The sequence below is a fragment of the Lutjanus erythropterus genome, chromosome 17 (assembly GCF_056507025.1).
Source record: "Lutjanus erythropterus isolate fLutEry1 chromosome 17, fLutEry1.hap2, whole genome shotgun sequence".
Taxonomy (NCBI): Eukaryota; Metazoa; Chordata; class Actinopteri; order Lutjaniformes; family Lutjanidae; genus Lutjanus; species Lutjanus erythropterus.
In genome coordinates this window covers 23,061,180-23,073,703 of record NC_139333.1, presented here as the reverse complement: position 1 = coordinate 23,073,703, position 12,524 = coordinate 23,061,180, and the positions used below count along the sequence as shown (strand labels likewise).

Genomic DNA, 12,524 nt, shown 5'->3' with positions numbered 1-12,524 from the left:
GTGGCTCAGTAACGTCATCAGGACGGGTTTGTCGCTTTATTTATCACTTTTAAATGAGTTGTGGTCTTTGAATAACGAGAATAAGATGAAGTTCATGACAGTATTCTCCATTTGTTTTCTCACTTTTCATGGTTACTTTTGTTGACGTAATGACACTTCTGGGTGTCATGTGTAGAAGGGAACCCCAGACTTGTGAAAGATCTCGCGAGAGTGAGACAATTTTAACCCAAACCGCGATCTTTCCCTTAACCTAAGCAAGCTCTTTTGTGCTTAACGCTACTTAGTGTTTGACAACAGCGCTGATATATTAAAAACCCCAACTTGTCTGTACGGCGTGCACAATGAATAAACAATCCTTACAAATCTCGCGAGAGTTTCACAGATCAACACGACCTCAGTATCGCTTTACGGCAGAGCATGCTGCTGGAGGTCAGGATCCTGCTGAGACCTCGAGCGCAGTAATCTGAAACGAAAACCTGGTGTTTTCACCTTGAAATCCTACTAAGGATTCAACAGACACACCAACAGGACGGCATTTATTCGTGGCAGTGAATCTAGCAGCTCGTCTTTGATCGATTCGTCTCAGATTTTGAGTTTTACGACATACCTAGCGCGTGCTAACGTTAGCCAGGTCGGCTCGGCAAGCAGCTCTCCCCTGGCTTCAGTTTTCTCCAGGTGAACCCTCGGATCTTTAACAGCCATGGACAACAACTCACAAGGATCGGGAGGAGTAAAAGCAGGTTTAGGGGGTCTCTTTGGAGGCGGTGCACCTGAATACTCTAACACGGAACTCGCCGGTGTTCCTTGTAAGTTTCATGTAGTGTTACCATAATGCTAGCTACCGGCTGTCACACTGCTTTGGTTAGCTTAACAGCTAACTGTACTGTCAGCCGTCTTTGTAGCTTTTACACTTCTGGTCTATGTATCTTTTCTAATGTATAAATGTCTGATTTTGTAAGATGTAAGCTAACATGTCTGCTGTAATGTCATTTCAGTGACTGGAATGAGCCCCCTGTCCCCTTACCTCAATGTCGACCCCCGTTACCTTGTTCAGGTAAGCTACAGCTAAAGTTGAATTTCAGCTGTGATAAATCAATGTGTTTAGTGGGTCTCCCTGACTGTAACAGCTGTTGATGTTGTCTTTCAGGACACAGATGAGTTCATCCTGCCTACAGGCGCCAGTAAAACAAGAGGAAGGTTTGAACTGGCTTTCTTTACAATTGGAGGATCCTGCATGACCGGTAAGAAGTAATTAACACCTGAAACATTATATTGCCACAACTTCCTTAAATTTTACCTTTAAACACTGTGTTCAGCAAGACTGTGGCATTGTTTGAAATAGCTGAATGTTTTCAGTCTTCATTCTTAATTTTATTTTCTGAGTGCCTCGCTCAGCCTTTCTGCCTCTTTGTTTTGACCATAGGAGCAGCACTTGGAGCTTTAAATGGTCTTAGGATGGGTCTGAAGGAGACTAGAGACATGGCATGGTCCAAACCTCGTAATGTACAGTGAGTATGGAGACAGTTTACCAGTTTACCGTATTACCCCTAATATTACAGCTGCATTAGTTGAGCAGTCCTCTAAATGTTTGCTTTCTCTCTGCAGGATTATCAACATGGTGACCAGACAGGGTGCTTCATGGGCCAACTCTCTGGGTTCTGTTGGTAAGACTATATTTACATGACTCAAAAAATAATGTAGTCTGATAATACCTCACAGATGAAAATGATATTGCAACATATCAGAAGGCGTTATTTATTTAAACCTTTCCTTTTATTGATGTTGTGTTGATTGTTTCTGTCTTTTGAATGACTGTGACTCTTTTGTGAGACAGGTGCGTTTTAAGCTATTTCTGACTCTCCTCTTACAAAACTATGTACCTTTTCTTTTGCCATTGCAGCCTTGTTATATAGTGTTTTTGGTGTGGCGATAGAGAAGGCCAGAGGAGCAGAAGATGACCTCAACACAGTGGCTGCTGGGACGTTAACTGGGATGCTCTTTAAATCAGCCAGTAGGTGTCTTTCCTGCTTGTATGTCTGCCATTAATGTGCAGTTTACCTTCATGTCTTACTTACTTTAACAAGAGTTCATTGGAATTAAACATTTATTGTCTCTTTATAAAAATTCCCCTTGCTGTTTCAGAAGTCAATTTTTACATGCAGGTTGTTTTATTCACAGTTATCAAATAACAATAAAGAAGGAAGATAATTTTTATGTTAAATCTAGGGCAGCTACATCTATAAATGTCAGAAAATAGTGAAAAATGTCAATCCCAGCTTTTTTGAGGCCAAAGTGATGCTCTTCAGTGTCTTGTTTTGTCAACTTCATCACTCATTCTGCTTCTCATATGTGTCTGCAGGTGGCTTAAAGGGTGTAGCCCGAGGAGGTCTGGCTGGTTTGGCCTTGTCAGGTGCCTACGCTCTCTACAACAACTGGGACCACATCACCGGCTCTTCATCACCGTCATCCTCCAGGCTGTACTAGCCCCTCTTACACACATCTGTTTCCACATTAGGGCCAAATATCTATCCAGGACACAGCCTTTAACCACAGCGCTAAAAGACTCTGGTCAAATGCAGTGTGCTGTTCAGGGGAAGTGTGAGTTGGTCCCAGTTCGCTGGTTCACCCCCCCTCTCATAGCCACTTTACTTTCCAGGAGCATCCTGGGAATTAAAAGATGTTCATAAAGAAGATGTGGACTAAATTTCACTGGAAATCCAGATGTAGGCCGTCCTATAACACCCCTCTCTTCATTTGTCTTCAAACTCTGAGGTGTTCCTGTCACTGATTTGTAACGAGAACACTCAGTGAGGATGTTTTATGTAATAGAGGTCTGTCATTATTATATTCGTTTAAGGGAGACTTACTAGTCTTCTTTGATGCTAGTTTTAAAATCAGTTAATTAACCCATGAAATGTGGGTTAAATGAGCCAATTTGTAAGGTGAGATCTGGTGTGTGTGGTTCACCAGATGGATGGATGGATTCTTGTTCTGATTTTGGACTGAAAGACTCTTCTGTCATAGAAGAGCAAAGAGATTTTCAACTATGACCTACAAAACACAGAACGAAGCCTTACGGTCAGTTCTACTTTTGTATTTAGGGTTGTTCCAATACCAACTCAAGTATCGGAAAATGCCTCCAGTACCGGTGAGTACACAAGTCTATGCACTGATCTGATACCATGTCATTTATTGACCTGGAACAGGACCCTGCTACTCCACAGCAGGGTCCCACATGTCATTTAGTTTTTCCGAGGATGCTGTAGTCATGTTCCACGCACTGGTATCGGATCGGTACTTGGCTAACTCCCATCGGGTATCGGAAAGGAACAAATGGTATCAGAACATCTCTATTTGTATTTATTGAATCGTTTCTGCAGTGTTTTCTGTTTCACTGTGCAAGAAGAAATCACTGTAAAGCTAAAGTGCGTGCTGTTTATGTGTCTCCATAAACCCGCTGTATTAAAAATTACAATAAAAAATGGATAATGTCGACAAAGATTTTGCTTTAACCAATTTTATTGCGACTGGATGTAAAAAGTCATGAATAGTGTACACTGTGCAGTACTCTGTCGCCAGAGTACTGCACAGTGGACAGACCACTGACATATATAAAGATCGACACCGTGACAGCTCCTCATTAAGTGAAGCCAAAACATCTTGATTGCCACCTGGTGGCTGCCTGCAGTATAGCTCATAAACCTCAGTCCCTCTGTGTTAGCAGATGGGACAAGTTTGGTTTTAATTAGTTATTTGATGCTATATAAAGAGGGTTTCCCATCATGATTGACAGCTGAGACTCCAAATGATGTCACCAGCACAAGATGACAGCTTGTATCTGATATTTTGGCTTCATTTTTGTACACTGGAAAGAAGTGGCAACACATCATCCATCTTTATATACAGTCAGTGATGTGGACTGTACAATATGGTGTGTTAGAAAACAATTATTGCACATTTAGAACAAGTATTTACATCTTGAAGTGGTTCTAAGTTCCAAAAATGTTGAACTTGTCGGTGGAACGTGAATGAACTGTGGCTTCTAGGAAAAAAAAGAAAAAAAAAAAGTTTGTAGTCATCTGTGGATGTTGGACGTGAAACAGAGCTTATGTTTGCTGTCAGCGCTGACTGAGTCAGGTGGTTCGCTTAGTGCAGGAAGAAGTCCCTGATGCGTGTTGCCTCGATCCAGGGGATGTAGGCGGCGGTGCGGGTGAAAACGCTGGGCTTGTTCTCCACGGTGCAGCCGATGGGGCCGAAGCTCACCACGCCGTGAACCTCCCAGCGGTCACGCCCCAGCTGGCACAGCAGAGGGCCGCCAGAGTCACCCTGGGAGAGGAAGAAGCAGTGAAGAGGTTTTTATGTACTTGTTTTGTGTTGGTAAACATGTTATTTTTAGGGGCGGGGCGCTGAGGTGGAGGCGAAACAATTCCTCTAACAAGTTAGCTAACACTAGCTAGCAAGTTTTGTAGTTTTATTTTGTTTCTGTCTGCAGTTTAAATAAAGCTTGTTTTAACAAGCTAACAAGGCAGTTAAATCCTTGAACCTGAATTCAGAAGGTGACTGCTTGTATTTTTCTGTTTCTTACAGAAATTAGGTGTGAATATTTATTCTCGACATTTTGTGAGTAATTTTTTACATTTTAGCTTGATTATATGGTTGTTTTGCATCCAGCTAACACCATGACATGATCATGACATCAGCATTAAAGGTTCTATATGACAAGATTTTTAAAATTCATTTTTCAGTTCCCACATAAGTACCCAGAACGTTTAGTCCCAGGATGTATTTTTCAGGGAACTAAAAGGTTCCTTCATCCTGTTGTAGTCTGCTTTTCAGCAGATCAGACCAACTGGTCCACTGTTGTATAAAGTGGCAACAACTGTTTTTTGTTTTGTTTTGTTTTGTTTTGTTTTGTTTTGTTTTTGTGGGACTACACAACAACATTGGCCATTTGTTGTCATTTCCACAGGGCATTCTTCTGTAAAACCATGCTGATGTGTCAAAGCATGATGAAGAAGAAACAAACTGGTCTGCAGCCACAGATTTTTTAAACAAAATGGTTACTGAAATAAAATGCTGAGTACTCAACCAATCAGAAAGGATCAGTGCTGCAAACCCCATCCCCAAAGTTTGTGAACTTGTGGAAAGTACTACCCTCAAAAGCAGGGAGTAGTACTTAATTATATAGACTCTGGTCCCTGCAAAAGTTCCTAGTCAGTCAGGAAAGTTCCTGTGGTGGAAACGCAGCTATTGTTTGTGAATCTCAGTCCTACCTGACATGCAGCAGGTGGGTCCTCTTTGTCCCTGAACCCGGCACAGATCATGGAGTCTCGGACACGATCGCCCCAGAATTTCTTCTGCCGGCAGGTCTTGAAGTCGATGATGGGCAGACGCGCTTGATTCAGAGCTTCGGCCAGAGACACATTCTCCTTCCCACCTGAAATGTGTGTAAGAAAAAATTTAAGCAATTTGAACCACAATTTGACTTTTTAGCCTCTCTGGTACCTTTTAGCCACGCTAGCAGCATTATAATGTTAGTTCATCACATTAATCCAGACTGAAATATCACCACAACTGTTGGACAGATGGACGTTGTGTGCAGGCTTTGACTGTGTTGATCTCCTGACGTTTCCTGTGTCTCAACAACTATTGGAAGGATCACAATGAAATTCGGTACAGAGTACACGTACTCATTTACCTTACTTCCCCTGACTTTTCCTCAAGAACCATCACCAGGTCAAAATCTTTACTTAATTAGCAAACATTAGCATGCTAAGATGCTAAACTAAGATGATAAACACGGTAAACATTATACCTGTTTAACATTGGCATGTGGATAAGTCAGCATGGCGACTTTATATGGAAGTAAAGAAAGGCCATAATAATTTGAGTAACAAAAGAAAGAAAGCTAAATTGAGAAACCTAATCATGACTAAACTGACATATTTCACTCTGCAAGCAATACATTACATACTGCATTTTTTAGAGCAAAACTGATATGTTGAAAATAAAGTGTAAATAAGTTTTTAAAACTTTCCTCCTCTGATTTATTTTTGTCTCATTCCTGGGTCTAATACTGAAAGACTGACTATATTCTCAACATTTTAACTTTCTTCTCAACATTTTGACTTTATTCTTGATGTGCAGAATTTACAAAACCTTAATGTTATGTATGGCCCTAATACTCTCCTCTAGAAAATTCACCAATCAGAAAAATGACCCACTGAAGTTTTTCAGTTGCATAATTTGAAAGGATGTTTCCGTGAGGGGAACTGAAGCCACATAACTTCAGACATGCTTTCCAAAATAAAATATTTTAAAACCTTAAACCCAGTAGAATTTGAATGAGATACTCAGTTGCTTATTTCCTCTAAATTATTGTGGCCTTTCATGACTCCTTCCAGAGTTTCTGTGTCCCCTGTCCTCCACTCACCCCGGGTGTCTCCCCAGCCTGTGACCCAGCAGTAGTGTCCCGGGTTGAGGCTGGTCTGCTTGCGCGGCAGGCAGGCGTAGCGGATGAAGTTGGAGGGGACGATGTCTGTGGCTGCCTTCACCAGGGCGATGTCGTAGTCCAGCTCGCTGTGAGCGGGATAACGGAAGTTCTCGTGTCTGTAGATTCTCTTCACAGGGAAAATCCTCTCTGCTGTCTCTGAGCGCTTCAGCTGGTGCTTCCCCAGGACGATCCTCCAGCTCCCAGCATCCTCAGCTTTACCCCTGAGACACCAAACAATAGTTAAAAAAGTAAGACCTTTGCGGTTCCCCGTATGTTTTTCTGTGTTAATAGGTGAGTTTCTTACTTTTGGAAACAGTGAGCAGCAGTAAGGACCCAGTTCTTGTGGATGAGAGTTCCTCCACAGACATGAATGTAATGTTTACTTCCCCTTGGACGAACCTGTGAGAGAGAAACAAACAGCCTCCTCAGTGATGTGAGTTTTTTTTGCTGGCCATGTCATTTTAATTTCCCTGATACCTCTCACCAAAACCCGCCCATCTCAGCCCAAAAATTTACTTATGTACACTGCATGACAGAGAGCAGTCCACCAAGCACCGTGATCTGAAGTGTTTTAGGGAACTTTCTTGGTAACAGCATCTCCATCACTTACTCAGTTTCACTGAAAACTCAGTTTTCTTAAAGGGATACTTTACCCAAAACTGAAAATACAGTCATTATCTACTCACCGTCATGCTGATTGTCAGTTAGGTTTAGTTTTTTGGTCCACAAAAAACTTGCTCAAGTTTCACAGGAAAACAGCGTTGCAGAATCTCCTAAACAATGGAAGTGAATGGTGAATGGTTTTCAAATGTAAAAAAACATAAAATGCCTCCATACTGCAAGTCTGGTGTAATCCAAGTCTCCTAAAGCCCCGATGTGCCAAGTTGACTTGAAAAACGACATTTACACCATGTTTTTAGCGTGAATATTCACTGTAGATCCTAGAGCTCAGAGTCACGTTCACATGCGTGTGCACACTGTCTGAACTGGGTGTGTGTGGTGTGACGGTGTGCAAACGGCATGTTGGGGCTTTAGGAGACTTGAATTACACCAGTTGAGAATTATGGAGACATTTTATGTTTTTTTTTTCTTACTTTTAAAAACTGGTCACCATTCACTTCCATTGTCTGGGAGATTCTGCAACAATCTTTTCCTGTGAAACTCCAGCAGTGTTTCATGGACTAAAAAAAAACTAAACCTGACCTTCAATAGGCATGAAGGTGAGGCGATAATGACTGAATTTTTATTTTTGGGAGATCTATCCCTTTAAGAACCCTCCAAGTTCTCAGTGAAACTGAATAACTGATGGAGATGCTGTTACCAAGACAGTACCCTTAAATAGACAGTTTTTAAAATTGTTAAAAGATGTTGCTAAGGGACCTGTAAAAACGACATATAAATATATATATATATATATATATATATGTATATATATATATATATATATATATATATATATATATATATATATATATGTATGTATATATATATATATATATATTAATCACATCTTAAATTCACTAATGTTAGCAAAACTCTAGCTAACTGGTTTGCTGACTAGTTCACTGCTCACATTAGCAATCAGATGTAACTAGCAAGATAACAACTGATGCAGATTAGCCAGCTAATTACCAAGCATTTTGCTACAGAGCAAAAAAATAGCTAACTAGCTAATTTAGTTAGTCATTAGCCAGCCAGTTAGCTAACATTTTGCTATTATGAGCAAACATATCACTGTCGATTTTACAGGTTTCCCAGCATCATTTTTGACCTTCTCTTCAAAATGTGGTTTTCTTTTCAACATGGTCAAGCCCAGCACATAGCATATCTAAGTCCAAGAAGCAATGCTGCAGGAATATTTTCCCCCCTAGGATTGTGAAGTAATGTCCCAACCTGCCTTGCCTCTGATTGGCTTACCTTGATATTCTTGCCCTAACTCTACCCAATCACACTCGTCATGCATAAACCTATCCATAATCTACGTAAAGCAAACGACCCAAACTCTACCCAACTTGAGCTAACTTTATTTTTAGCAAGCATTTTGCTACAGAGCAAACAACTAGCTAAATAGCTAATTTAGTTAGTCGTTAGCTAACATTTTGCTATTATAAGCTAACTTAAGATGTGACTGTTGATTTTACAGCATAATTTTTAACCTTATCTTCAAAATTTGTTTTTCTCTTCAACAAAGACGAGCCTTTTGCATATCGAAGTACAAGAAGCAATATTGCAGGAATATTTTTTTCCCTGCCTTTGATTGGTTTACCCTGATATTCTTGCCCTAAACCTACCCAGTCACACTCCTCATACATAAACCTGCACAATGCAAACAATTCAAACCAACAAAGGCAACGAATACCAGCCGATCAGAGTCAGAGTAGGCTGAGTCATGACTTGGCCATCCTAATGTAAAAATATTGTGTACAGGAAAGAAGGTTCCAAAAGGAGCTGGAGCTTTGTAACATATTTCAAGACCTCCGACTCTCTTAAATACTGACGCACGTCAATACAAAGACAGATTTACCTGCAGAGAGACCTGCCAGGGCCAGGAGTGAGGTCTGGCCTCGTTCCCAGACACAATCCTCTCAGCCATGTTGGGCTTGAAGTAAGCCATGCCACAATCCTTAGGCCAGTCTAGGAGGAGAGAAACACCACATTAAAACCAGATAAAGTCCCAATAAACAGAAAAATAAAAAAATAAAAAAGATTGTTTTGATAGGAGCCTCCAAGTTCCAAGTGCTTGTAGGTGTTTTTCAGTATGTTTGTCCTCACCCAGGTGGAGGAGCTTGTGCTGTGGCTGGCGTCCGGGGGTGAGTGTGTATGCAGCTGCAGGCAGAGACGCCTTGCTCAACAGCAGCGGCAGCAGCAGAGACAGAAGGAGAAGCAGAGGAGGTCCAGGTACAGCCATCTTCTTCCACAGAATCACCGGCCGGCACACATCCCACGCTATTTATACCAGGCAGCAAGCACACGCAGATGTACATACACAGGTACACATACAGTACACACACTCACACACGCACACACACAACAGCACACCTCCAGGGACAATGAGCTGTGTCACAACAAAGGACGAGCGCTGGATTGTTCTCCTGTACAGTAGCTGTGAGTTTCCACTGCAGCTCAGAAAAAGGGGAGTTAGGGGAGTCCCATCAGCACTTTCACATACATATAGCATGCTCATAGTAAGTACACCAACATGCACACAGGACAAAGGAAACACAGGACACAAACAACAACAACAACACAAACAAACATCATGTCACATGACTTAAAGCCGTGACATAGTGACCTGAAAATGACCTTTATCTCTGTTAATGATCCCAAATCTCTACTAAAGTTCATCCAGTCTAAACATGACTCAGTAGAAAAGATGTTACCAGTGTATTTACGTGCCTAAAGATGTCTTTTTTGGATATTCATGCTTCAAAACTGAGTAAGTCAGGTTGATATTAACATATGACAGATATATGAGGTTCAGCTTAGACACTGGCTGATAGGCAGGCCTTGAAGTTGCAGAGTGAGTTGCAGAGCACAGACAAGTTTTTTAGCCACGCTAGCAGCACGGATGGTTGGCCTGTTCTTCGATTCACTACTTTGATCTTGTAAATCTTTGGCGATCCTTTCACTTTTTATCTAGTGTCATCATCAGGTCAAAATGTTTATTTGTCCAGTACTTTAATTTATGAACATATACCTGCAAAACTAAAATTTTCATCAGCCTTAGCTGTGCTTTGTGATTAGCACTAATTAGCAAATGTTAGCATGCTAACATGCAAAGCTAGGATGGTGAACATAATTAAGATTTTACCAAATAAACATCAAGATGTTCACATTTATACTGTGAGCATGTTAGCATGCTGACATATAATAATTAGCAAACTAGCATTTTCATCAGCCTCGGGTGTATTACATGTTAGCACTAATTTAGCTAATGTTAGCATTCTAAAGTAAGATGGTAAACATGATTAAAATGATACCTGTTAAACATCAACATGTTCGCATTAATGTGAGCATGTTAGCATGCTGACATATGCTAATTAGCAAAACTAACAACTTACAGCAACATACTTTGTGTTTAGCACTAACTTGCAAATGTTAGCGTGCTAGACTAAGGTGGTGAACACAATTAAGATTATACCTGATAAATATCAACATGTTTCCGTTATTGTGACCATGTTAGCATGCTGACGTATGCTGATTAGCAAAACTAGCAACATTTAATCATGTTCAAGCATGCTCTGTGTTTAGCACTAATTAGCAAATGTCAGCATGCTAAAGTAAGATGGAGAAAATGATTTAGGTTATACCTGCTAAACATCACCATGTTCACGATGCTATTCTGAGCATGCTAGCATGCTAACATATAATAATTAGCAAAATGAATACAATTTTCATCAGCCTCAGGCATAATTAGTGAATGCTAGCATGCTAAACTAAGATGGTGAACATGATTAACATTATACCTGATAAACATCAACTTGTTCACGTTCATATGGCACTCATGCTAATTAGCATCTAGCTAAAGCACTGTTGTGTCCAAGTCCTTCCTCATAAAGCTGCTAGCTAGTCTCAGGAATGATGGTTATCACATTTAAAAAAAAAAAATAATAACAGTTGTAGTGTTACCGTTCATACGAATAACAAAAAACATATTTTTATCACACCTTAGTTGTCAGTGGAACTACTCAATACAGGAAAAATAACCCAAATAAAAACTGTTGCTGTTGCGACTGGAATTTTACAGACAGAGGCCTTAAAGCTAGAGCAAACAAATTAAAACTGTCAACATGGCTCGATACCAAAAGAGGTCAGTGGAAAAACACATCGATGTATAATTTGACCCACTGATCCTTTAAGAAAAGAAAATAAGAATAAATCAATGAAAAGCAGCAGAGACCCTCGCACCCACTCTACACACATCTGTGAAAATAAGACAACAATAACTGCAGTGGAAGCCACTAGTGAGCTGATCTTTTTTCTGTGGTGAATGAGAGAGAATGTGCCTGCTCATCTGAATGGCAGCGCCTGAATGGTCAAACCTCAACACTGTGGTTCACCAAGTTTACATACAACTCAACCTTGTGTATGTTTTCCACAGTGAATGAGCAGGAGGGAGAGTTTAGTAGCTCCGCCGTGTGTTTTTGAGTTGGTGTTTATTCATAAACATATTTGAGCTGAGTCACGTCGAGTGTAATTATCTGTGTAAATATTTGAGAGGAAATCCCGACATGTGTCTCCATAAAACGTTGGTTATTTGTCCGCTGTGATGAATGGGCAATCCTGGCTGGGACTTTCTGTCTCATGTTCAAACATTTATGACAGATAAATCTCAAGAAACTTGTTACTAAATGTGCAAAAAATTAAAAGTACAACAAAGTCCTTTACTTAACAAAAGCACAGACTTATTAGCTAGATTCTCAGAAATAAAATGATTGATCATGCACAACTGTGCCTCTTTAAACCACTTTAAATACCACGTGGTAACAAATATATAATGTTTTATACTGTTAAGTAAGTAAAATGTACAATAGTTCTCTCTGAAATGTAGTGAAATAGAAGTACAGAGTATTACTGGTTATTAGCTTATCATAGATTTATCACTTTATGTGTTTGGCCTATAAGTAACAAGAAGTTTCACTACGAAAATACTGAAGATATGTTTAATGTCATTTAGAAAGTGTGTCACACTTATTTAATTACCAAATTTTAAAGAATCCATATAAAAATGTTGTTTTACTGACGTGTTTATTTAAAAAAAAAACAAAAAAACTGAAAATTCACTGATATGTTATTATCAGACCTTTAAAAGTCTCAAATATCAGTATCAGTATTGGGCCCCAGTATTAGTCGGGCTGTAATATAAAAACACTAAAAACACTCAAATAAAGTTCAAGTACTTCAAAACTATACTCATAATAACGATATTTTTTAATTCAAAACAAAACAAACATTTTATAGCAGCAGATATAAAGACAACATTTGGTTTTATTGAACATCTACATTAACAAATGTATTACCCCCATGTAGC

At 39.9% G+C, this 12,524-nt stretch overlaps 2 protein-coding genes across 2 annotated transcripts; one reads left to right on the top strand and one right to left on the bottom strand.

Moving 5' to 3' along the window:
* Nucleotides 1–409: 409 nt before the first annotated feature.
* On the top strand, nucleotides 410–2,843 carry timm23a (translocase of inner mitochondrial membrane 23 homolog a (yeast)). Its single transcript, XM_084740925.1, has 7 exons — nucleotides 410–806; nucleotides 996–1,054; nucleotides 1,148–1,241; nucleotides 1,424–1,508; nucleotides 1,606–1,664; nucleotides 1,901–2,011; nucleotides 2,360–2,843. The coding sequence occupies exons 1-7, from the start codon at nucleotides 701–703 to the stop codon at nucleotides 2,482–2,484; spliced, it is 639 nt and encodes a 212-aa protein (XP_084597051.1). The 5' UTR covers nucleotides 410–700; the 3' UTR covers nucleotides 2,485–2,843.
* Nucleotides 2,844–3,501: 658 nt separating this feature from the next.
* Nucleotides 3,502–11,447, bottom strand: LOC146312247 (elastase-1). The gene is made up of 6 exons (XM_084740924.1): nucleotides 9,266–11,447; nucleotides 9,018–9,127; nucleotides 6,798–6,892; nucleotides 6,434–6,714; nucleotides 5,274–5,437; nucleotides 3,502–4,326 (listed from the first exon to the last, which is right to left on the bottom strand). The coding sequence occupies exons 1-6, from the start codon at nucleotides 9,399–9,401 to the stop codon at nucleotides 4,147–4,149; spliced, it is 966 nt and encodes a 321-aa protein (XP_084597050.1). The 5' UTR covers nucleotides 9,402–11,447; the 3' UTR covers nucleotides 3,502–4,146.
* Nucleotides 11,448–12,524: the final 1,077 nt, after the last annotated feature.